Raw genomic sequence first — 26,584 nt, forward strand, 5'->3', positions numbered from 1 at the left:
TGTGCGCGCGTGTGTGTGCGAGTGTGTGTGTGTGTGTGTGTGTGTGTGTGTGTGTGTGTGTGTGTGTGAAATAAAGTATTGGGAAGGGGGGTTCCTTCCCTCTTCCCTCCACTCATTTACTAACATTTAGGCCTCAAAACATAAGAATATCTGTGAGTGATCAGCCCTGTTAAATACCCTTATATGGGCAATGTATCCCCCAGGATACAGACATTCAATGGCTGATAATCAAAGTTGTGAGACGATTATTTTAAAAATATGCACAAGAACATGTAAAACTATCCTTAAAAAAATATTTTCTAAAACAAAATCACTCTAAAATATCATAATTGTGAAAATATAAAAACACTTACCTCATGGCCAGTGTCTTTGTCCACGTATGCTGCCATTTTGGATTTTGATACAAATGTTTGGAATGTTGGCATAAAGTCACATGACCCTGATTACATGACCCATCCTCCCATTAGTGTTTCTCATCAACTGCAACCACATAATGCCCATTCCCCCATGGCCCTTCCCCCTACAGCCTGTTAAATGTCTGTATCCTCCAAGATACAGAAACTCTTTAAGGGTTAATGATATTTTATTCATAATTACGCATTTAATGATATTTTATTCATATGTTACGCTATTTCCTTGTAAGTGGACACCGGGACTCAGTTTAAAAATAAAATGACATGAAATGACAGGCAAAACAATAGGATTTTTCTTCTTCACCAATCAATTTTCAACTTTAACTATGTTTATAGCTGATTCTCAACTATGCTATGAAAGTTTTAACGGAATTAATTGATATTCCATATGCGGGTAAAATGGCCGTAGGCATGAGTTTTCCCATTCAATGCAATGTCTCTATAGACTCACTGTATCTAATCTGCATATTAATGTGTTCTTGGAGCAACATGTAATGAAAAAAAGAAGTGTAATAATGGGAATAATAGTTAGCAACATTAGCATAATATCTAATATTTTAGGAACATTGATATGTCATTTCTTTCCCTATTGTTGTGTCTCCCAGAATGCCTGATAAACCTCTTTAAGATCCCGGTGTCCTCTGAGGACATGTATGAAATTAATATAACAAAGTCACATTTTGATTAGAAACCCCATAACATTTTCTTGAGATGTTGATTTATAACAAACAATTTGAAAATGAGTCAGATTTAATTACAAAATATATTTCCATAAGAGTGCTAAATTGGATCATTCAGTCATTTTTAAAGACCAAAACAAATGGTATCTCTGAGAAGCCCTGATTATGCTCTTTACAGGACATCAGGACATAAAACTGTGGCATGGTGTCAGAGAAATTCACTCAAATATAATAAAATCCTCGTACGTGGACAGTGGCACCCAATATATATTTCAGAGCATCTTCTCCACTCAAAACATTTTAGTTCAAATCGTAAAATGATGTTTGTACCCTGCAGCAGGAAACGATAGGGAATCCCTCATTTGTTTTGATTTAAAGCTGCTTAAAAGTAAGGTCAGCGTTAATGTTTGACCAAAATGCTGCGCGTGCGTCGCGTCATTCGGTGTTTTGTCGCCACCGCGCGACTGAAACAAATCAAGACAAACTACTGCAAGAAACATACGCTTTTAATATACAATGTTTTTACAAGGTATTCGATGCTGTAAAATTTACAAAGCAGACTTTAAATAATCCTTTATATTTAATTGAGTGATTTTAAAAGGGGGGAAAAAAGCATCCCTTTTCAAATAAAAAGCTTAATTTGTAAAAATTAGCCCCAGTTCAGTCCATTGATAAAGAGCCAACATAAACCAATAGCAAAGGGACAATATTACAAATAAATAAAAGAAAAAAAAAACAGACTTCATGCAATATACCAATGTACAAAATCCCTGGAAAAGCAGCTTAAATTGGTTTTTACAAATACATTGTTTCATCAGCCAGTGAAAATCATCTTTCATTTGAGCAAAAACAACATTGGCATCTAATGCCTTTCTAGGCTGGAATACAGTTAGATAAATCTGGAAATCTCATTTCATTAGTAAAAACCTTCTTGTGTGTGTGTGTGTGTGTGTAATTCTGCAAAAGCTCCGAAAAATCAGCTTCAAGAGCGATGGACATTTTGACATGAAAAAGAAATACAAAATCATCCAAACAGCTTAATCAGAGCTGAAAAACTGATTCTCAACTGAAGTGTCATTTAGGTCAGGGTTTGTTTTGGCCATCTCCGTTCACACAGCTCAAACCTCGGCGAGCGGTTCGAGCCCTCAGACATACTGATGCGGCAGGTCATGGCACTTTATTGGGCTCAGGTACACATCCACACGACTGAATGTTTTTACAACATCCTGTATAGAAGTGGCTGCTGCACGATTAACCTTCACTCGGATCAACTCTGCAAGTCAGACTAGTAATACAAAACAGGGAGAAGTCTGGAAGTGCGTGATGTCCAGAGATCTCCTGGTGCACTGAGACCGAAGTTCTCAGTTTCCTGTGCGCTAATGACAGTGGCTGGGAGAGAGAAAGACACAGATCTTTAATGAGCAGAGACAGACAGACGGAGACGGACGAGGCGCTAGTGTTTCTGACACGGGCTCAGACCCTTTTGGCACGGCTCCATGGTTACGGCCACGCCGACCCCGCTACGGCCAGACGTCATGTTGGTGACCTCAGTCCATGTGTCTGTTTCGGGATCAAAACACTCCACGCTGTCCAGGAATGTGTTCCCATCATACCCACCTACAGACAGACAGACAGATGGTTACATCCAGCTGCAGCACAACGGACAAATCACTAGCTATGTTTCCATCCAAAGTTGCGAATGTAATTTATGCGCAAAAATGCAATATCGCATAAAACATTTACGAATAAAGCACCGTTTCCAAACTTTCCATCCACTGAGTCGAAGAGAACACTTCCTGATAAACTACCACTAAAAATCACTAAGAAACATAGGAGAAGCCACCATATATAATCATTTTCGTATATAATAAATTATTTGCGTCTCAATAAACTTGTTGTCTTGCTTTCAGAGGCAGATGTGTTGTTTGGGAACGCAGTCATGTAAGACAGTTCTAGGAGGGAAATATACCGAGCATCTTTGAATGACCAATACAGCATTTCAGATGTTTTGCAAACAAGATTTTTCCGCTGGTTACTACAGTTATGCTATTACATTGCGAAAGTCACATGATTTTTTTTATGCGCATCAAGGAATTTATTTGATAATGCATTTCCATCGTTATGCGCATGTTTTCGTATTGGATAGAAAAATTATCCTACTCAAACGAGCGCATATGTTTTTTCATGCGCATTTTTAGAATTTATGTGCATCTTGCCATTTCCATTCAGAATTATTTGACGCGATATCCCAAAATAGGTGGATGGAAACATAGCTAATGTCTCTGAAAACTTCAATAATCATCACTAAATCAGCCAAACCTCTTAGCATTTCTAGTCCTTCTCCACCCAAAAATGACTAGGGGCCAGATTTACTAACAGCGTGAGCCAAGGCAAACCCTCCTTTGGGGTTAAAACTACTGTCAGGATTTGCTAAAGTCACGCAGTGAAACATTAGCACTGAAAAGGCGTGGACTGGCGTTATTTTTGTGGCTGATCTTATTGCATATGCATTTGTAGGAGTTTCCCCTTCAGATGCAAAATTTATGGGAGGAGAGTATTTAAATGAATCATGCAAGGTGTTTTACTAAGGTTTGCGCTTGTCAATTTACAGGTGTTTGTGCCATTATTTACCGCCCAAGAAAAGCACGTCTTAAACCAGACGCTAATTTGCGCTGCTCTGGGTTGATTGTGTTGGTCATTCTGGAAATGCTCCGGCTGCGTCTGTGTTCTTTAATTTGCACGTCGTCGGTAGATCACACGCAGAACTTTACACTACCATTGCGCTGTCAATTCACCCTTCGCCGCAAGTTTGATTGACAGGCGATTTGACCAATCACATCGCAGAATCTGCCGTTTTGTCCGACAAAGCAGTCAAGAGAGTTAGTATATTAATGTTGGTGGACTTGAACTTGGAAAAACGGTGTTTACTGACGTCTTTCCGCAGTTGAAATATTTCTTTTAATGTTCATTGATGTTTATTTCATGCCTATCAATGAACTAGAAGGAAAAGATAATCGGTTCACGAGCAGCTTTAACTGAGGCGCTACAGCGATCACGACACATTAAAGAGCCACAAAACGGTATTTGTTGTTTAAATTTCTTTAAAAAAATGACCGTTTCAAAGTTGAAACTTTGTTTCATATCAAAAGTAACTTGCTCTGTCCTGTCTGTCGGCGTGTTGTCAGTGTCCTCTTTGCTCCGCGATGTATTTTCTCTACGTGAGAGTGTGTGTGTGGTGTGAGAACGCCATGGCTTGTCGGACATAGCAACAGTAACTAAAGGGGGCGGGTCTTTGCGAACGGTCAATTGCGCTCTCATGCTAATTTGCCATTTAACTTGTAGATATTTGTTAACTGTTATGCATTTTTAATAGTGTTGGGCAAATTACCACGTTAACGCGGGCGATTATTTTTTTTCAGTTTAACGCATTCAAAATATTTAACGCAGCGTCCGTTTTTATATCCGTTTCTTATTCATGTAAATGCTTTTAAAAAATCTAAGCGCGACAAGACACAAGAGAACGCGCTGTATGTCAATGTCCTGTCTGTGTGCGTGCGCGTCTCAATCCACTCCCTAGTTCAGCAGTCAGGGCACTGATCAGGGTTCACCACCTAGGAAGCTAATCGAGGGACACACACACACACACACACACACACACACACACACACACACACACACACACACACACACACACACACACACACACACACACACACACACACACACACACACACACACACACACACACACACACACACACACACACACACACACACACACACACACACACACAGAGTTCTCTTTCGCTCTTGAACAAAAAATAACAACACAAGAATGTTGCAAAATGCCAGTTTTGGCGAGTATTCTCATATTAGGAGTCTTAAATAAGTTAAATAACGCCTTAAATTAACTTGTGAGAAAATGAGATGCGCGTGCCGCGCCATGTTCATTAAATTGTTTCTACATTCATTTGGAGAGTAACTGAAATTAATACAATATCAAAATATTAAAAACTCCCCCAAAATAAAAAAAACTTGCGATTAATCGCGATTAATTACAGAAAGAAATGCAATTAATTAGTTTTAAAAAAATGATCGATTCCCAGCACTAATTTTTAAGTAATGTTCTATCATGGTTATGCCAATGTTTCCCAATCATAAGAAGTCATATTTACCCATGTTGTGAGTTTAGAGTCTGAATCGAATGTAATGAGATGAAGATCACACACATCCTATTGATTTATCCCTTCCAGACAGACTCGCGTTACATTTATTCATTTAGCAGACGCTTTTAAACATAAATTAGCAATACAAGCGATTTAGCTTTAAGAGGCAATAACATGAGAAGTGCTAGTGATACAAAGTTTCAGATATTGTTCAGAATAGTACAAGCTAGAACAGGGAGGGATTAGTGAGAGAACAAACAGTAACTGAATTCGTCAGTTACTGAATCAACATCTGACTCATTTCAACCTTGATATAAATGTATTAAATTTGTGATAAATCTGCCATTACATTAGAAACTGGACCATTATTTGTTCAGCTTTTTAAGTCATGTTTCCATAAGAATGTGATATATTGATATCAAGTTTTACAAATATCGCTATTGTGCTCATATTGCGTGTGCCTAACTGAAGGGATCTTTTTGGCTTTGGCTGTGTTTCTGGCACTGATGATTCGCTCACAATAAGACTGGAAACATGTCTTTTGATTCTAAACATGTGTGTGAGTTCAGCGAGCTCGTACCCAGCACATAAATGCGTCCGTGATGCGCCGTCACTCCCAGCGCGCTGCGTCTGTGTCTCATGGATGATGTGAAACTCCAGCTGTCCGTTTCCACGTCGTATCGCTCGACCGTGTTCAGCTGATTCGTGCCGTCGTATCCGCCCATCACGTAGATGTAGTTCCCCAGCGCACACACACCTGAACACAGATCACATGACTCACATCACACGGACGAATCAAAGAACAGGTGTTTTTGTTCACTACAGCTTTATGCAGGACCTGCAGTTTGAACAATTATAAACAAAATGAATGATTGGTGTCTGATCATTAATGTTTAACACCATGGTGTCAGCAAAACCAAGAAAGTTCTTCAGAACTTAAACGAGAGTCCAGTGAGAACACCTGGACAAACCTTTAAAAAAAAAAAAAAAGTATATTTATTCACTTTCACGCTGTTCCAAACACACATGCCCTTCTATAGTGATCAAGATCTCTCAGCTCCAAAAAGAACAAATACGATCATATAAGAATAAAACCGTCATCCATTTGACTCGTGCACTATATTCCGTCTCATCTGATGATCTGTGTGAGAAACATAATGAAACTGGACAACTTTTATGATGATTTTTGTCATGTTTGGAGCTTGAAGTTCCTTAGTCCCCCCGTTCCCCCCCAAAAAAATCCTGTCATCCAATCACTCACCCTCATGTCGTTCTAAACCTATAAGACTTGAGAGATTTCGGTCCCTCCATTGACAGTCGGTTCACCTAAAACTCTGACGCTTCAAAAAGTTGATGGTAGAAAGAGATGAAGAGATGGTAAAATAAATCTGAAGGGATCGGTTTAATCCAAGTCTTCTGAAAAGACACGATCACTTTATATGATGAACAGATTTAATTTAGGCTTTTGTTCACATATACACCGGTCAGTGAACATAAACAGAAGCTCGACCGTACTTGCTTGACATGCGAGAGCAAACCTCATTGGCTCTTACGGATGCTCAAACATGCCAAATGACACGCGAGAATGAACCTCATTGGCTCTTCCTTTTGCGCTACATGGAAGAATGAACAAGGTTTGGAACGACATGAGGGAAAGCAAATGATGGCATTTAGATTTTTAGTCGCAGTGCAAAAAACATCTGGAGATTTATGCAAATGTGCTTGAGCCGCTGTCTTTGATTGTGAAATCTCACCGGCTCCGCTGCGGACTGTGTTCATGGACGCCACACTCCTCCATTCGTCTTTCTCGGGGTTGTAACATTCGGTCGAGCTCAGCCGATGCGTCCCATCGAAGCCGCCCACTGCGTACAGCAGGCGGTTAATCACGGCCACACCTACACCGATACGCCGCGTCAGCATGGGCGCCACAAGCTGCCAGCAGTCTCGCTCTGGATCATATCTGAAACACACAACATGAACAAACATGCATTCATACTGACTAGTGCTGGGTTAAAATATCAATTTATCAATTTTATTAGATTCTCATTTCGTTTAACCAACATCGATTCTTAAATCCCAAGAATCAGTCTTTAAGTCTATGCTGTTTTCGGTTGATTGATGCGTGAACAAAACTTTGTAGAGCGACTCCCATCCAATGATCTCAATAGGCTTTGTGCTTTGTTACTTTTAACATGAAACAAAGTATCAGCTTTCAAATTCAGTCCATTTTATTATGAATTTCAAACAATAAATGTGGTTCTGTGTAGTGCTGGGCAGTATACCAGTTCATACCGAATACCGGTATTTATTTTTGTTATGATATGAATTTTCATAATACCTTAATACCGGTATATGTCACTTAAACAACGTTTGGAACGCGGCGCAGCACGTCATTGTTTGAGAGGGGTCCCGTTTCACTGTTGCACTGTAGTGAGAGCACAGCTGAGATCGCATTACAGCCTATGGCTGAATCCGATATCGCCCCCTAAAGCCTCATTCACTATTCCCTACGTTATCCACTTATAATGTTCACTTGAAGGAGTGAATGAAAACGAGTGAGTGAATTCGGACAGCCATTGTGTGTGTTCATCGGCTGTACACTCGTTATTGCGGTGCATTTGTGGGATTGAATGAGTGAACTCAATAACGTCCACTATGGTTTCGTTCACCACTACAAATGGCTGTCCCTTCAAATAATGCCCTATTTGAGGTTATAGGGGGCAATTTCAGATTCAGCCCTTGATTACAGCGGAGAATTCAAACTACATGCGGCACGCTCGAGAGACAGCGGTTTCTGCGCAGAGCGCCGCGATGAGATTAACAACGTTCTCCTCATGGATCATATAGCACATATACAGACCGGAGCAAGCGCGTTTAAGTTTTTTATGGACCTATTTCATATACTCTAGTGCTCTAAACATGAACCAGCAGCGTGTATGCTCACATATTTCATCACGTCTTCTTCAAATGAAATGTATGCAAACAAGGACACTGATGACACGATGGGTTATTCTGCTACACCGAAGACAATGATGTAAGTTAATAAATAGACTGACAGTTCAAAGAAGAATGGGCAAAAAAGTAACTGCTTTATTCTTTCTGTGTTAAACTGTGTCGTTTGTTCAGAGACTGTAGTGCTCTTAAATGTATTGAAAATATCCTTTTTAAATGTTCTTCCGCGTTTCTCCCTCGTTCTGGCAGTTTGCTGTTATATAGGGTTTGATCTTTTTTTTTTTTATGCTTTAATGCGTGGTCATATTTTAATATTCAGGTGTCTGTAATGAGCGTGTATTAACTCTAGTGTGAAATCATTCTTCAATATTCACTCATGACAGTAAAATAGGGCATTCTAGTCAATCTACAGCAGTATTTACTCTCTCAATTAGAAGAAAATGTGGTTAACACCTGGTCATGCATAGGGGGGAAAAAAATACCATCATATACCGCGAAACCGATATAATTTAGAATTTTTGTCATTCTGCCCAGCACTAGTTCTGTGTGGTGACAGCTTGTGAACCGATCATCTCTTCCTCTTTACTACTAGTTACAGCACCAAATAAACATGAATGAACATCATGAGGAATGTTGAAAGATACAGAACAATTTACTGAAATGAATCATGTCTCGTGTAGTTGCTCAATCCGTGTTTCAACTGCGTAAAGACGTCAATAAATCAGCTGGAGAACAATGTCACCTAACGTCACATTTACCTCAGGCAAGTCATTCAATGACCACTGTTAGACTGCTAGAAAAATCAACTCTAGAGAGAAGCATTTTGATGAATGCATGCACTATTATAATAATATTTGAATAAATCCATCATGAAAACAAGTTATGACAGACTTTTAGAGTAGAAACATGACTGTCATTAAAAACTTATTTTAATGTTAATATTATAAACTCCTTCTGAGTAATTTAAATGTTGTAACCACAGTCATTTTAACCAGCAATATTTTAGTAATGTACCGACTGACAGGGTTTCTTGTATAGTTTACAGCATATTTTCCTTGAGAAAATTTGACGCACTGTACTTGATATATATTTTTTATATTTTATATTTTATATAAAAAAATAATTTACTTGAGACACACTTGACAGACAGACATGTATTTTATAACTCCAGTAACTCACAGCATTTAAATATCTATTAATAGCTGGTTCCACTTCCTTTAACTCACAGAATAATGTTTGTCATCTGTTTTTCATCACTTATCTCCATAAACATCACAAAAGGAAGTGTCATAACAGACCATTGTTATGTGGATGCAAAAGGTTTTAGGTGTTTTCTTCTTGACTGGCGTGATAAGAGCATTAGCAAACCCAGCTTACTAGTAACCACCAATGGAAGACAAATTAATTATACCAGCTTCTGGCGTACAAAGCAGAAGTGTGTAATCATTTTGGCTTCTACTCTAAAAAAAAGACACTTAGGGGGATCAACAACCATGTTGTTGGCAGAATAAGCCATTTCAAAATCCAATACTCGGTGAGCACATTGTATCTAAATCCAGTGACATGATGCATTTATTTCAATGACAGCTGGCAATTTCAGGCAATAGGAGCAACAGTGGCCATTGGTGACAGTATGTAGGCATGTCCAGTGATGCAACAAAGTTGAGATATGTTTAACTTTATGGGAATGACATCCAATAGGAGTGAAGTCAGTGGAGCGCACATGATCCGTCTCTCCAGAATGTTTGTTTTTAGCAGTGAGAAAACTGATTTGTTGTCTACAACATGGAATGAAATCTGTGAACCAGATGTGGGAACACCCACAAGTGACCTAACTGCCGGCCACTAAGCAACAAAGTTACTGGCAGTCTGAACGGGGATTCGTAGTACACTTAATGCTCAGATATACTCATGGCGAAGTTCTTTTCCATTCGTTGCTTAGGGGAAAAAAAGAAGTTTGAAATTCCTTTGCAGCGACATCCTGTTAGAGAACATCCTGATGCCGCCCAAGCTGCTGAGAGCGACGTCAAAGTCTTTAGATATACAAAGACAGTGCTCTCGCATTACATATGAATTGGAGAAAGTGCAACACGCAATATGGAGGAATAAGTCCCGACTTCTAAATAAAAGAGCACACATTGATACAACGACGAAGAAGTAGTAAGTAGACAAAGAAGATGAGCTGCTAATGCTGCTTGCCAGTTAGCAAAAAGTGTGTGAATGGTTTTGGCAATCACGTAAATACTGTCTCTCTTCTTCTTCTGCGTGACAACCGAGTGTCAGAAGCGCAGTTTGCCTGTCTACAAAGTTAAAAGCCACAGCACCACCTTGTGTACCGGGAACGCCATCTACTGTATTTGCACTTTCACTCTGCGCATCGCCAGTGAAAAAAATGCTTGGGTGTGAACACTCAAGACGGGCCGAAAAACGTCTCGAAAAACGCTGGCGATAAGCGTGCGCGATATTAGTGCCTGTGTTTACAAGCCTTAAGACTGCACACACGCATTGGCTGGTCCAGCCTAATGGTTTCCACCATGCGGTGCGGTTCAGTACAGTATAGTACTAGGGCTGTGTATCGCCAACAATGTCATGATACGATACGCATCGCGATACTGAAGTCACGATACGATACGCATCACAATACTGAAGTCACGATACGATACGCATCACGATACTGAAGTCACGATACGCATCACGATACTGAAGACACGATATGATACGCATCACGATACTGAAGTCACGATATGATACGCATCACGATACTGAAGTCACGATACGATACGCATCACGATACTGAAGTCACGATACGATACGCATCACGATACTGAAGTCACGATACGATACGCATCATGATACGCATCACCATACTGAAGTCACGATACGATACGCATCACGATACTGAAGTCACGTCACGATATGGATCAATTTGGAATTAAACTTCTTTTGAGCAGTGTTTAGTTACAGTAATATCTGTTTATTGAATAACCAGTGTTAGAACAGTTGTGATAACTGAAAAACTTTTTTTTTTGTGATTAAAAAAACTGAGTTAAATGAAATAAATACATTTTCACAAAAAAACATTGGAAAGGCTGGGTTCAATATTGATTATTTTGGATATATATCAGATACAATACATGGCAAATTTTGGAATGTAAAACAAATCTCGCGATAAATCTAAAACAAATTTGGGAAAACAAAACTCTTAACTAATGCTGTAAACTATGGGAGTCAGTTGTACTATAGTATTAAAGGTAAAAATGACAAACACTTAAATTACTCTAAATTACATAGTTTTTTATAATAATAAAGTTATAATATTAATTTTACAAATTACATAATCATATACAGATTTTTGATGAAAAGATTTCAGGATATTTCTCCATATAATGGAAGTCAATAGACCCCATACAGTTCAAGGTCCAAATGAGAGGTTCAGTACAGCTTCAAAAGGGCTTTAAACCACATCAAACGGTACCAGACGATCAATAAGGGTCTTATCTAGCGAAACGATCGGTCATTTTTTTTTAAATAAATAAAGTTTAAGTTTTATAAGCACAAATGCTCGCCTTGCTCTGTTCATTGATACGTGCTCGTGACGTCACGTAAAACGCAATTACGTTGAAAAGGTCACGCTAGACGCAGGCGCAAAGACGTTTGAATATGTGGATACGGTCCTCCTTCCGCTCATTTGTAAACACTGACTCGGTACTTCCACCTGCGTTTAGCGTGACCTTTTCAACTCAATTGTGTATTACGTGACGTCACAAGCGCGCATCACTGAACATCACTGAACATCACAATTACCTATTTACACTTTAATCTGTTTTAAATATTTGTTTACTTTATACATGTATAAAGTGTATTGCTTTATTGTATTTAAAAGTTTGGTTATTTTTGCTATAAGAAAGTTATTAAACCTGTTATAGTATGACAACACTTTTTTTGCAGCTTATTTCAATATCGTGATAATACCGTGATAAAAGCTTCAGCAATTAATCGCAGCATGATACCGGCACATGCCTAGTGTGGAAGAGATAAAAGATAAAACACAAATATCAACAACACCAAGAAGATAACAAGCACTGTGAAATCTGCCCCATCTCACCTCTCCACACTGTTGTGATGGACGCATCCGTGAGAGCCACCCACAGCGTAGATCATGCCATCGATGACGCCCACACCGATGCGGTTGCGCGGGACGCTCATGGGCGCGCAGGGCAGCCAGTAGTTATTCATTGGGTTGTAGCAGTCCAGCGTGTTTGAGTCCATGTTGCCGTCCGGAGCGTTATTCCTCCCGCCCACCGCGTACAGCAGGCCGCTAATGACGCACGCCGCCAGCCCACTGCGAGGCACCTGCAGATCGGCCAGTCGAAGCCACGCCCCCGTGCAGGTGTTAAACGCCTCCAGGTAGCTGAGCGACTGCCGGAAATATCCGCCGGCCGTGTAGATGAGCTGCGGGACTTTGGGTGTCCGGCAGGGAATGAGTTTGGTGGGCTTGTGCAGTGTGAGATCCTGGAAGATCTGGGACAGGTAATCTTTACTCTGAGCGTCCCACTCGAAGTGCTCGAGCTGCCGCCGCAGGAAATTGGGTGTGAGAGAGTGGCAGCGGACGGCCTGCAGCAGCGCCTGCACATACGGCCGGCGGTTCTCGCGGTCGTACTGAACCCACTCCACGCACGCGTGAAACACCTCGGACTCACATCGCACGTTCAGCTCGTCGCGGCTGATCAGCGTCACCAGCTGACAGTGAGTAAGGTTGAAGAACTCCTCCTGCGTAGCCACCTGAGAGAGAGAAAGAGAGAGACATGCATTCACATTTTTATCTCATTGCATCTCCCCTTAAGGCCTATTCACACAAAGGACAAAGGACAATGACTATAACTATAACAATAAAGATATAGTTCTAAAAGTTGCTCTAAGTGCGTTTTCACACCTGAAAGTCCGCACCAAGGTCCGAACCGAAGTTCATGTTTTGATACATTTTATACATTCGGTTAGTTTTGGTTTGGTTTCACATTGCAATTATGCGAGCGCACTAAAGAACTTTACATGACACACTTGCGTCCACTCGTCATCATCTATGTGGGCTGCATCTGGACATTGATTGGTCTGTAAACGGACGTCAGCGTCTTTGACAAGAATGAATGAACGGACGCATATCGTTGCCACTATTGAACAGTGCGCATTGCTTGACTATTTTCTTTTCGTTACGTTTAAAAGTGGACATTTCAAGCTTTATATACACATATTTCTCTTGTCTGTGAGGCCGTAGCTGCTGAGCTTCGGTTTATTTGAGACGCGCTCCAGTTCATGTGCAGAGCATGTGATCGCTCCCGCGATTATTGTCTGCTATAGACTATTTGCTTCTTATTTATTCAATTTCAGGCAATTATCTGATGAAACATTGATTAAAATTAAGATACAATTTATACAAAACGAAATTCACATTAAAGAAAGGCTTTCTAAGCAAAATCATTCCTGACCTTCTGTCTTCTGACAGATTGCGCATCTTTTCACTTTTCATAATCAATGCAGCCTAGATGAAATATAAAAATAACATTATAATATTAAAAATAAACAGGAACTTCCTGTAAATGGTCTGAAAGTACGAACCAAACAGAAAATATTTTCACACTAGAAACGAACCGAACCTTTGTTCAGTTTGATCCGGACTGAGACTACCTCTTTTCATCGGACCAAATTTCGTCTGTTTGGTCCGGACCGTGGTACGGGGGAGGTTTCACTCCTGTAATTTTGATTCGGACCAAACTGAAAAGTCAGAAAATACAGACCAAACAAGGTAGGTGTGAAAGCGCCCTAAAAGACTAGCAGAGTCCATACCACATTATTACAATTCTTCTTTTTTTTTTTCACAGCTGATGAAGGATAAAAATATTAACAGCCAATCACAATCCATCCTGCTTTAAGAGATGGAGCATTTAAAGCAGAACACGACAAAACTGCAGCGTGCTTACTGTGCGTTCACACCGCCGCCGGCGAGAGCGTCAAAGTGGCCGGAAGTCATTCATTCTCAATGGGAGCCCGGCGGCGAGCTCCGGCGAGAGCGGCGCGGCGCGTCTTGGACGATTTGGGCGTCGAGGAGAGTTGGGATCAGGTCAACTTTATGGTAATGAGCTACGACGCGCTTCGGCGGCAGCCGGCGGCAACCAATGGGAATGTAGAAGTGCTCCGCTTGAGATGATTCTAGAGAACGCAGCGCTGTAAACTTCGGTTCTGACCACATTAGTTCCCAAGCAAAATAGAGAGAGGTTGATCACTGCTGGTGCGGCGGGTTTGATAAGAAGATGCGCAACATTATTTATACACCACACAAATGGCTTTTAATTGGTTTATTTCGTTAGCAAACATGTAACTATATTTGTTAAGTTCTTTCCATCGATCTGCTTTTTTTAACTTTCACATTTAAATGATTTCATGAGGTTATATTATACGGTTATACCCTAATTGTGGTCAGTCAGCACAAACGCCGATCAACATGATTGTTTGCTTTGCAGCTGTTTCAAAAAAGACCAAGCATTCGATCTACGTCAGAGCGGCAGCGCGTCCACGAATCTTCTACAGCGTCGATGGCAGGGCGGCCAGAGCGAAGTTTGACGCTCTCGCCGGCGGCGGTGTGAACGCACAGTTAGAATAAACAGAACAATACTGTCCGCTGGTGTGGACGCTAATATATTGGTTGTTATAGTTACAGTCATACTCAAAAGTTTACATACCCCTTGAAGAATCTGCAAAATGTTCATTTTACACACCTGTAAACTTGTCGCTTTTCGGCGACAATCATGCAGGCTAGAATTTTGAAACATTATTGGATAATTCTTATCTTAGCAAGGAATCTTGCTAAGGAATCTTAGCACTTTTTCTCTTGGCCAATCGGAATCTTAGCACTTGCGTCAGAATCTTGAAGCACACAGAGTCAACTGAGCTTGCCATTGAATGAGACGCCTGGCTACCACGCGAGTCTGATGGAAGGAAGCTTATTGTTAAATTCAAGGTAAGTCAAGCTTTTTGGAGCAAAAACAACAGCTATTTGTTTGCTTGATTCATTTAACGTTAGCTACCGCTTTTTTATGTGATATAATTTACAATAATATTGTTAGGTTGTCGTGCGTCCGCATGAGCGCGAAGGTGCGTGCGGGAAAAATGACGTCATTGCAACAGTGTAAGCGCCGCCGCATCCGAAGATGCACGACATTGAGCCGAATCTGCCCGAGCAGATGGATATTAGTACATCTCATCACAAAAATGTACATCTCAAAAATCGAGCCGGGGGCTAAATTCAGCAATTTTTTTGTCTTGTGGACTACATGTAAACATGTTTTAAGCACAATAGCTTATTTCAGGACAATACTAAATAAAAAAATAACATGCATTTTGTATGATCCCTTTTATTTTGTCCCTCAGATTCTGCGAGGGGTGTGTAAACTTTTGAGCACGACTGTATCTTTGTTGGTGTGAACGGGCCTTTAAAGAGCCAGTTCACATATGCCGCATTTCCACCGCAGGAACTATGAACTTTGGGGTTGTACCGCAGGAACCAGGGTCTAAATGAAGTTCCGGGTAAATATTTCCCCCTCCAAACGGCCCTGCTCCCAGGGTAGTACTTTTTCAAAGTTTGGGAACTTTCGGGGGTGGGACTTGGGCGCTGAACATGCTGATTGGTTGAACTCACACAGCATTTTATTTCAACCGGCATTTTTAAAAGTCTCTTGCTAGGTTCGTTCGTTCTGTGTTCAGTAAATATCAGTCTTGCTCTTTCTGTCTGATGGCGCGTGTTCGTCTCAGCCATCTCACGGTCAATGTCGGTAATTGCTGATAATAACATACGTTGTCTTATTTTAAATCTAGCTTTACAAGCTCTCAGAATGCGCTTTAGTATCAGTGCTCGTCTCTTTTTCGCCGTTTTGTTAATGACCTCTTTATTAAACCAATACATAACTACCAAAAGCAGCGCTGCTTGCATCTCCTTCACTTGTTATTGTTGCAGACATTATCGCGCAAAAATGATTCCTGTCCGTCTGTGACTGGGAGGAGCAGCCGCGTGCAGTCCTACATCACCGGACTAATTTGCCTAATCGTCCCGGTACTTTAGACTACAGTGGAAACGCAGACAGTAGCAGATCTGGGGGGAAAAAAGTTCCTGTAAAAAAAGTTCCTGGTACAAATTGTTCCGGGTAATTTGCGGTGGAAACGCAGCATTACATAACAACATGAGTGTGAATGAATGATGACAGAATGTTCACTAAACGGTGAACACCATGATGAGGAATCAAGTTCTCTTTGATCATTTGAGATTACAGTTCATTATACAATGAAACATCCTGTGAGAACTCAAAACTTCCTCTTCCCAACAAGAGCAATTTACCAAAACTAAACTGCAGAAATGGCTCGTTCCAACATATGGAACTTAATGAAAAAATGAACATGACCATCCACATTAACACGCCAGAAAAAGAAACTTGGTCCGTCAGTCACGGTGAGGTTATGAGGAGGAAGCAGGACAGATACTATTGTTCCACAACAGCAGAAGAACATAGAAGAAGTCTCAATATGAAAAAACGTGTGAAAGCTTGAGCGGTTCCTGTCAAAACTAGACTGAACAGGTGAAGAGGCCAGCCAAACATAACAGAGATCAATAACCGGTACATGCAGGAAATCTTAAAGGTACTATAGCAACAACAACAAAAACAAAAAACAGTTAAATTGTGATTTTTCTGATAAAAAAAAAGGTTTGCTGTGCTCGTTTGTAGGGCTGCACATTTTCGCCATAAATATGTGATTATATTTCAATATGGCTATAAAATAATACCAATAATAATAACTATTATTATTATTATAATACTGACTACATGTTGATTGCTGCAGTTTATTTAAAATAATATTTAAAATAAGTATTTAAAATGTTTGACTTAAACACATTCCTGGATGAATCAGTGTTTTTGAACAATAATATACAAATTTTATTTTACATTATAAGACTGAAATTTCAGTCTGTCTTAACCCATTTAATCCCACCGGTCACAATAGTGACCGTAAAAAAATGTTTCATTTCTAAGGCTATAAAAATGTTACTGAATGATCTATCAATGCATTTCCAGCAGATATTGAAATAATAAAGGGTCTCAATGAAATATGTGCAGTGTCGCATGTTTACTGTAAATTGTCACATGACCAGAGCTTTTTTTTGTTTGTGCCAAGAGAAGATGATGGCAGCAGGAAAGCTCCCAAAGAAAAGGCTGGTAAAGTATGTTAACATAAAGATAGGACATAGATTTTTGGTACACATCTTGTTTAAGGCGTCTAGTATTGATATATGCATTTGCAATTACTCACAAACATCTCATCGGCAACAATAGTGACCGGTGGGATAACCCATTGTATCTACATACTAATACACATAGGCTAACTGTTCTACCTTACTTTCTACCTAATTTTACACACACACACACACACACACACACACACACACACACACACACACACACACACACACACACACACACACACACACACACACACACACACACACACACACACACACACACACACACACACACACACACACACACACACACACACACACACACACACACAAACTCACACACAAACTCACACACACACACACACACACACACACACACACACACACACACACACACACACACACACGGTCACGTCTCCTCTGATGTCTGATCTCCACACACACACACACACACACACACACACACACACACACACACACACACATGGTCACGTCTCCTCTGATGTCTGATCTCCACACACACACCCACCCACACACACACAGACACACAAAAACAAAAAAAAACATACACACACACACAAAAACACTGCACAGGTCAAATAGTCCTATATTAAATCAATACAATGGTTGATACAACACAGTATCCCACCGGTCACAATTGTGACCGATCATAAAACACACTTTTTCACACACTTTTCCATGAAAATTTCAAAAAATGATGATTGATTGTTTCAAAGGGATACTATTGACACATGATTTGGATATTTTTGTGTCTGGGAAAAATTTGGGATTAAATGGGTTAATATCTCCATTTTCAAACGTTAAACTTATTTTGACGGAAAACCACGGTAAGCCTCTAAAGCTTCTCTTTTGTTGAGTTTGTGAAGATGGCTGGCGCATGTTGCGTTTTCAAAAGCATGTTAAAGCGACTCAAACTGAGAGCAGATGCAGATGGAGTTCGTGTGGAACATTAACTGTGAAACGAGACACTCTGACATGCTGAAAAAAACCCAGCTGATCATGAGCTGCTCGCTTGTAAATGAACACATCGCTGCGCTTCACTCTGAAACACACAGCGCATGTATTTATTTAAATAAGCCACAACGTTTGCAATTTGACAATCACTCTAAGCCAAACACTCAATTTTGGTTTTATTCTGATTAACCGTGCCGCCCTACTCCTGGCAGACTGCGGCACGGGTTTGTGTGCAGGTGTTTCAGTGTCAAGGCCTGTACACACCGGGACGAATATCGCACGCGCTTATCGCCAGCGTTTTTCGTGACGTTTTTCGGCGCGTCTTGAGTGTTCACACCCAAGCGATTTCCATTGGCGATGCGCCGAGTGAACGTGCACATTCAGTAGATGCGCTCCCGGTACACAAGGTGGTGCTGCGGCACTTACGCTTCTGACACTCGCTTGTCACACAGAAGAAGAGGAGAGACAGTATTTACGTGCTTGCCAAAACCACAGATATATTATGTCTATGGCAAAACCATTCACACACTTTTTGCTAACTGGCAAGCAGCATTAGCAGCCCATCTTCTTCTTTGTCTACTTACTACTTCTTCGTCGTATCAATGTGTGCTCGGCCAGACCGATTTTGTGCTTGAGCGCCACCAAGTCGTGTTTAACTGTCACTTCAGCAGCTCCAGGCACGTGAACAAAAACGCTGATCTCATTGGTCGGCCAGTTTTTAACGCGCCGCGTCAAAATAAAAAAACGAACCCGAGGCGTTTTTTTTAAAATGACGCTTTTACGCCTGCCGTTTTACGCGTCGGTGTGAACACTCACATTGGCGCCCATTGTTTAGTCGCGAGGCGTTAAACGTCGGCGATAAACGCGCGCGAAAATCGTCCCGGTGTGAACAGGCCTTCATGCTGCAGAACAGGTGAACGCTCCCTTCGTACAGAGGTGTGTCACTGACCTGACTGAATTTCATGTAGATGTATTCTCTGGCCTTCTGATGAAGCTCCATGCAGCCGATCTGCTCGGCGAAGTTGGCGATGCCAATGGCGTTACTCGGGTCGAGCTGCTGCATGAGGAAATCGCAACAGGCCTTCACCACGCTGTCGATCTGGTACATGACGGCCCCGTTCATCACGTGAATCACACACTTCTCACCAACAGAGATGCTCGCCGTGTACGCAAACTCGATGAGCCGCCCCATGACCTGAGAACAACCAGTCACATTTACAGATAAAAGAGCATCACGTAGGATTACTGATGAATCATCTGATCGTGGTTATTTGATCTAATTGCAATTATAACCGAGCAATAATTGTGCAGTTTCAGTTTTAATTCAATCACATTTTGGACTTTTGTGATATCCTGGGCATCGGGATAAAGCGCCTGGTGCGCAGTAAAGCAAGTGTCAGTCATATCGAGACTCAGAAATCCTGAGCTGTTAACGCTGTTGTTTCGCTCCCAGAGTTTTATTTCAATCACATTCTGTTATACAAATAAGGGAAATTTAGGCACTTAAAGAAATGCCATAAAATGTGAAAAAAATTATATTATATGTGATACCAAACAAAACATAAAATAACATAATAGCCCTGAACTGATGAACAAAACAGTGAACAAAGAAAATTAGATTTAAAAAAATCTGTTTGAATTAATGTTTCAATGACTCACTAATAAAGACTTCACTTGTTTCATTACTGGATGAATCTAGACTGGGTAAACTCAGCCTCATCTCCCGGCGATTTGATTTCACCCTGCAACTCCTGTACATTCATTTCTACTGCTTCTGTTACACTATTGCAATCACAGACTGGCTTATACACCTGGCGTGCTATTGGTGTGTTTAACACGATGACGGATAGAGAAGCGATGGGTCATTGCCCGTTGATCACGCCTCTTATGGTCTGATTGGTTGAAGGACTATCCAATTGCGTACAGAGTAATTTAATTTATGCTCGTTGATCACGCCTCTTATGGTCTGATTGGTTGAAGGACTATCCAATTGCGTACAGAGTAATTTAATTTATGCTCGTTGATCACGCCTCTTGTGGTCTGATTGGTTGAAGGACTATCCAATTGCGTACAGAGTCATTTAATTTATGCTCGTTGATCACGCCTCTTGTTGTCTGATTGGTTGAAGGACTATCCAATTGCGTACAGAGTCATTTCATTTATGCTCGTTGATCACGCCTCTTGTTGTCTGATTGGTTGAAGGACTATCCAATTGCCTACAGAGTCATTTAATTTATGCTCGTTGATCGCGCCTCTTGTGCAGTAGAAAATACAGAGCAGACTCCCCAGATCAAAGTTCATTCTTAAATTGAGCTCGGTCTGGTGATAGCCAGACAAGGATGAATCAGCATTTTGGAACAAATCTGTTGAATGAATGATTCAAATGACAAAAAAAAAATTAAGTCATGGGATGGTGGTCCAGTGGGTTAAACCATGGAACTGATACGCAGAAGGTTGCTGGTTCGATCCCATGGGTCACCACCAGTGTGTCCTTGAGCAAGGCACTTTGCTCCATGTTGCTCCAGGGGGATTGTCCCTGTAATAAGGGCACTGTAAGTCGCTTTGTATAAAAGTGTCTGCCAAATGCATAAATGTAAATGTAAAAATTAAGTCACTAGTCGCCACCTACTGGTGTAACAATGTAATTGATACAATCTTTATGTGACGCATCAAGTGACTTTCAAAAGGTGATTTGCTCTATATCAGTGTTTATATACGAACGATTAACTTTAATCCCAGTATTTTTGTGATATTTTGAATAATTTTAAGATAGAAATAATGATACCGTGTTGTTGAAAAGACGCGGTTTCATACCTATACATGACAACTGCTCTCTCTGGGTCAGAATCTGAATGTTCGCCATGATCGTACTTGTCAAAGGTTTAATAGACATTGCCGAATCGTTGTCATTTAGGAATAATATTGCATAGGTGTATGAATTGATATCCCAATATTTTAACGTTTAATCGTGACAATTAATCGTCAGCACACAATTCTTGATGGTGACAGGCCTAGAATCCCCAGTCACGACTCGTACCTTAGGGTGAATCCCCTCGATGGGCACCACCTCCATCCCACACTCCTTCAGCCCATTGGTGAACATGGCACGAAACACCGGCGACGATGATGCCAACACCACCTTATGAGCCACGAAGTCCACAGCCTCAAGCTCGTTGTATTTGACCCTCAGTGTGACGTCGCACAGCTGCCGCTCCAGCCGCAGCTCATTCATGATGTTGAATGCGGCCGCCGTGTGGCTCTCCAGAGTGTAGCTGAACACGCGATGCCCATTGCGCTCCGACGGCGTGACCTCCGCCTTGCACTCCGTCATCCCGGATGCCGCGTACATCCTCACCGGCCGCGGCCCGGCACTCGCATCCTCGCTCGCCAGCGCAGGTTGAACGGCGTCAGATGGGAGACGGGTGAGTTTTACAGGGTCTTACGGGTTACTCAAGTGAAACGTGCTGTTATAGAAGTCTATAATCTCCTGATGGTTTAGGTCTGTGACACTTCTCCATTTCATACGCAATCTTTTCGATTTGACAGGGGAATTTATGAACAAGGAAGAGCATAAGCTCCCGTCAGCTGAGAAGAATCCAACCGGTCTGTTGCTCAAATATTTGTGTCTCTTCCTCAAGCAGCTCTAGAAAAACTTCTAGAGCATGTGAAGTGAAACTATCTTTATGTGCAGGTTCAACTTCAAGGTGAAGACAAACGAGTCTAAAAGCAGCATCTGAATCTGAAGGCCGGACGTCTCTTGACTGTGAAGTATCTTACAGTCTTTGTGTCAGAGTGAGACCCGTCAGAACGCCGTACAACGGGTCACACGTGTGTCATTCAGTCTCTCAATCTCCTTTTTAAGAGTTTAATCGTGTTGATTTGTTTTCATTGGTGACTGGGAGTCCTGAGAAGAGAAAACACAGAGAGGTTTAAAGCAAACATCTATAAAAATAAGAAACACAGCACAAATCACAACTATAGCAGTAAAACAATACTAAAACAAAACATACTGAGGTACAAAAGAACTAACTCAGCTCACTGAAGAGAACATGTCCTTAAAAACAAACATCAATAACTGATTCTAATCCGTTTTTATATAACATTAAAAAGAAGACGAGGGCCGCCGCATAGTTTTATTGGATGTACAACGTCTGACATGAACTACTAAAGATATGGGGAGGGTTTTCTTCTCCGGTTTAAACGTTAACAAGTCTATTTATATTGCTATACTACTGACGCCCAAGTACATTATTTAAATGGTTATCAGCACAGTTAGTATCTGCTGTCAGTGACCCATCAGAAGAGAATCACTGATCCAGAAAGAATCACTGAGCTGAAGAGCAGGCAATCAACTTAGTTGAAACTTGGTTTTAGTAGGGACTGCATTATATCAACTATAGGTCCTTTCAGAGATTGTCATAGAAATGTTAAATATGAATATGCATAACATCTGTTGCATGACTGGCAGGGAACGTTTGGGAAATCAGGACATATTTAAACAAATGTTTATGGTTATTAATTGAGACTGTCAACAGTGAAAGTGTTTCATATCAGTTTTTATTCACAATCAACACATTCAATGAGCAGTTTAATAAAGGTGGCTCTAAATTTATATTTTACTGATTACCTCTCTAACAGATTTTCAGTAAAACTAAAATCGCAAAGCGCCACGTTAAGTCTGAAATGTCAACATGCAAACAGTGATGGGCCTGAAATCCCCGGGCTGGAGTTTAAATTCTATCCGCTCTCCAGCAGCTCAAAGCCGGGCACACGCAGCAGCAGCGCCGCAACTCGAGAAATTAATTTACTTCGCTGACATGTACTTAGAAATCAGAAGCTTCAGTCGATGTTCAAACCGTTCTGTACAAAACATCCCATATGCTTAAATTATGAATCAAAACACTCTAACAGTTAGTTTCCACACGATCGCAAACCTCAACACTTGATAAATATGCGGCGGAAAAAAAAATCTAAGGTGACAAACTGTTGTACTGTAAAAGTGTTATTATTATTATTGCTCAAGCTTTATAACACCACAATGCGAAAGCCTGTAAATATCTCTCAATATGATTAAACTTCATAATGATTTGATGCTCATTTATAATCAATATAACCAAGCTATAATCATCATCATCATAAACACTGTCAATCAGCAAACTGAACAAATCAACACGCGCATCACGAAATAATAATAATAAACATTTCAATACTTTCGTTTAAATCTCAGCAGAAAGACAAACACAGTAAACAAAGTATCTCATTAAACACTTACAGCTCATCGGAAACGGCTCTCGGTGACAGTGTGTGTGTTACGGTGTGTTATCGTGTACTTCAGCGTTTGTGTGTGTTTGTGTGTGTGTGTGTGTGTTTCGTACTCGCAGAAAGCGAAACTCAGCGTGACTAAGCACAGCCGAGGAACGCGCGCTCCCGAACCCGCGTGCACGCGCAAACAGCGTTCAGACGCCAATCAATCGATCGTAAACACTGCTCAACTGTACAGGATCTTCTGTACCAAGACCAATTAGGGTTAACTAAAATGTTACTTGTATTATACAAAATATGATTTTAAACCTAGACACAGGTAGCTGACATTTGTTGACTGCTCTCGATTTTGAAACATCATCAAATCATCATTATGTGTGTGTGTGTGTGTGTGTGTGTGTGTGGGTGTAGAGTTCATTAAGGTGTTCTGCGTGATAATGAAGCAGCAGCTACACAGAGCGCGCACTAGATGTCGCTGCACGTCAATAAAACCTGCGCGCGCAGATCCGTTTTGATGACACTACAATTAAACTGCTTTTATTTTGGACATAAACAGGCTTGGTTTCACAGACAGGTCTTAGATTAAGGCAGGATTAGGCCTTAGTTAAAATGGGACATTTTAGTAGCTTTGATAAACGTGCCCTAGAAAAAACCACTGGTGTGCATCTTGAGATAAAACAATGTAAGTGGCTTTCAGTTCACAGACAGCTCAAATGTGCACTTTAGTCTGGGACTAGGCATAGACCGCGTCTGTTTACTCTTTATAAGTAGTGATAAACAGGACAGAAAGACATGAAAACGTGCAACAATGCATGGATTGAGCGGAACAGCAGTCAGTGGTGAGTGGGCATGAAATTGTCTCTTGTTACTCACATTTATGATTTTGAGTTTTCTCACAATTACAGTTTTTCTCAACACTTAGGTCACTTCTTAAAAACTCTCCTCTCAGTGATCACAGCATTATGTGAGCTCAAGTGTGCGTCATTTATCACCTATTTTGGCACAAAAAGCATTCAATGACTACATCTTTCAAATTACATTAATTAATTTCTCACTTGGACACAAAAAACACAACTTTATATACCAGGCCAATTTGCTTGTTTACATTCTTCAGTTCGCCCAAAAAGGAAAATTAGCCCATGATTCACCCTCAAGTCATCAGGTGTTTATGACATTCTTCTTTCAGACTAAAACATTAGTTATATTATAAAAATCTCCTGGTTCTTCCAAGCATTATAATGGCAGTGAATTGTTGCCTCATTTATGAAGTCCATGAAAGTGCATCTATCCATCATTTAACTGCTCCACACGGCTCTGGGGGGTTAAAAAAGTCCTTCTGAAGCGAAGTGGCGCCTTTGTGTAAGAAAACTATCCATATTTAAAGCTTTATAAACTAGAATAACTAACTTCCGGCAGATTGCCATACACATTGATTTACGGCGAAAGATTCTGGAATCTACCGCCGCTTCAATATATTTATATATATATATATATATATATATATATATATATATATATATATATATATATATATATATATATATATACAGTGAGGAAAATAAGTATTTGAACACCCTGCTATTTTGCAAGTTCTCCATTTAGAAATCATGGAGGGGTCTGAAATTGTCATCGTAGGTGCATGTCCACTGTGAGAGACATACCGGTGATCTAAAAAAAAAAAATCCAGAAATCACAATGTATGATTTTTTAAACTATTTATTTGTATGATACAGCTGCAAATAAGTATTTGAACACCTGAGAAAATCAATGTTAATATTTGGTACAGTAGCCTTTGTTTGCAATTACAGAGGTCAAACGTTTCCTGTAGTTTTTCACCAGGTTTGCACACACTGCTGGAGGGATTTTGGCCCACTCCTCCACACAGATCTTCTCTAGATCAGTCAGGTTTCTGGCCTTTCGCTGAGAAACACGGAGTTTGAGCTCCCTCCAAAGATTCTCTATTGGGTTTAGGTCTGGAGACTGGCTAGGCCACGCCAGAACCTTGATATGCTTCTTACAGAGCCACTCCTGGGTTATCCTGGCTGTGTGCTTCGGGTCATTGTCATGTTGGAAGACCCAGCCCCGACCCATCTTCATGAGATCTTGCATGGAGCCCCAGTCCGAGGGAGATTGACAGTCATGTTTAGCTTCTTCCATTGTCTAATGATTGCACCAACAGTGGACCTTTTTTCACCAAGCTGCTTGGCAATTTCCCCAGAGCCCTTTCCAGCCTTGTGGAGGTGTACAATTTTGTCTCTAGTGTCTTTGGACAGCTCTTTGGTCTTGGCCATGTTAGTAGTTGGATTCTTACTGATTGTATGGGGTGGACAGGTGTCTTTATGCAGCTAACAACCTCAAACAGGTGCATCTAATTTAGGATAATAAATGGAGTGGAGGTGGACATTTTTAAGGCAGACTAACAGGTCTTTGAGGGTCAGACGTCTAGCTGATAGACAGGTGTTCAAATACTTATTTGCAGCTGTATCATACAAATAAATAGTTAAAAAATCACACATTGTGATTTCTAGATTTTTTTTTTAGATTATGTCTCTCACAGTGGACATGCACCTACGATGACAATTTCAGACCCCTCCATGATTTCTAAGTGGGAGAACTTGCAAAATAGCAGGGTGTTCAAATACTTATTTTCCTCACTGTGTGTATATATATATATATATATATTAGGGCTGTGCGACATTGAAGAAAAATGCGATATGCGATACGATAGTGCTTTAAGTGTGTAAAATCTATTTAAATTATATTAAAACAATTATTTAAAAACTGAGAAAGATACCATTTATGTGTTTCACATTCTTTCTGGGAAAAGAAAGCATCGCTACAACTTCTGAAAGTGACC

At 40.6% G+C, this 26,584-nt stretch overlaps 1 protein-coding gene across 1 annotated transcript; it reads right to left on the reverse strand.

Annotated features, from left to right (window-relative positions):
- Window positions 1-1,581: 1,581 nt before the first annotated feature.
- keap1b (kelch-like ECH-associated protein 1b) lies at window positions 1,582-23,851 on the reverse strand. Its single transcript, XM_079841352.1, has 7 exons — window positions 23,738-23,851; window positions 21,503-22,369; window positions 19,415-19,660; window positions 12,316-12,992; window positions 7,013-7,218; window positions 5,839-6,015; window positions 1,582-2,710 (listed from the first exon to the last, which is right to left on the reverse strand). Exons 2-7 carry the CDS (start codon window positions 21,812-21,814, stop codon window positions 2,547-2,549), a joined length of 1,782 nt encoding a protein of 593 aa, XP_079697478.1. The 5' UTR covers window positions 21,815-22,369; window positions 23,738-23,851; the 3' UTR covers window positions 1,582-2,546.
- Window positions 23,852-26,584: the final 2,733 nt, after the last annotated feature.

The sequence above is a fragment of the Gobio gobio genome (assembly GCF_949357685.1).
Source record: "Gobio gobio genome assembly, chromosome: 17".
Classification (NCBI taxonomy): domain Eukaryota; kingdom Metazoa; phylum Chordata; class Actinopteri; order Cypriniformes; family Gobionidae; genus Gobio; species Gobio gobio.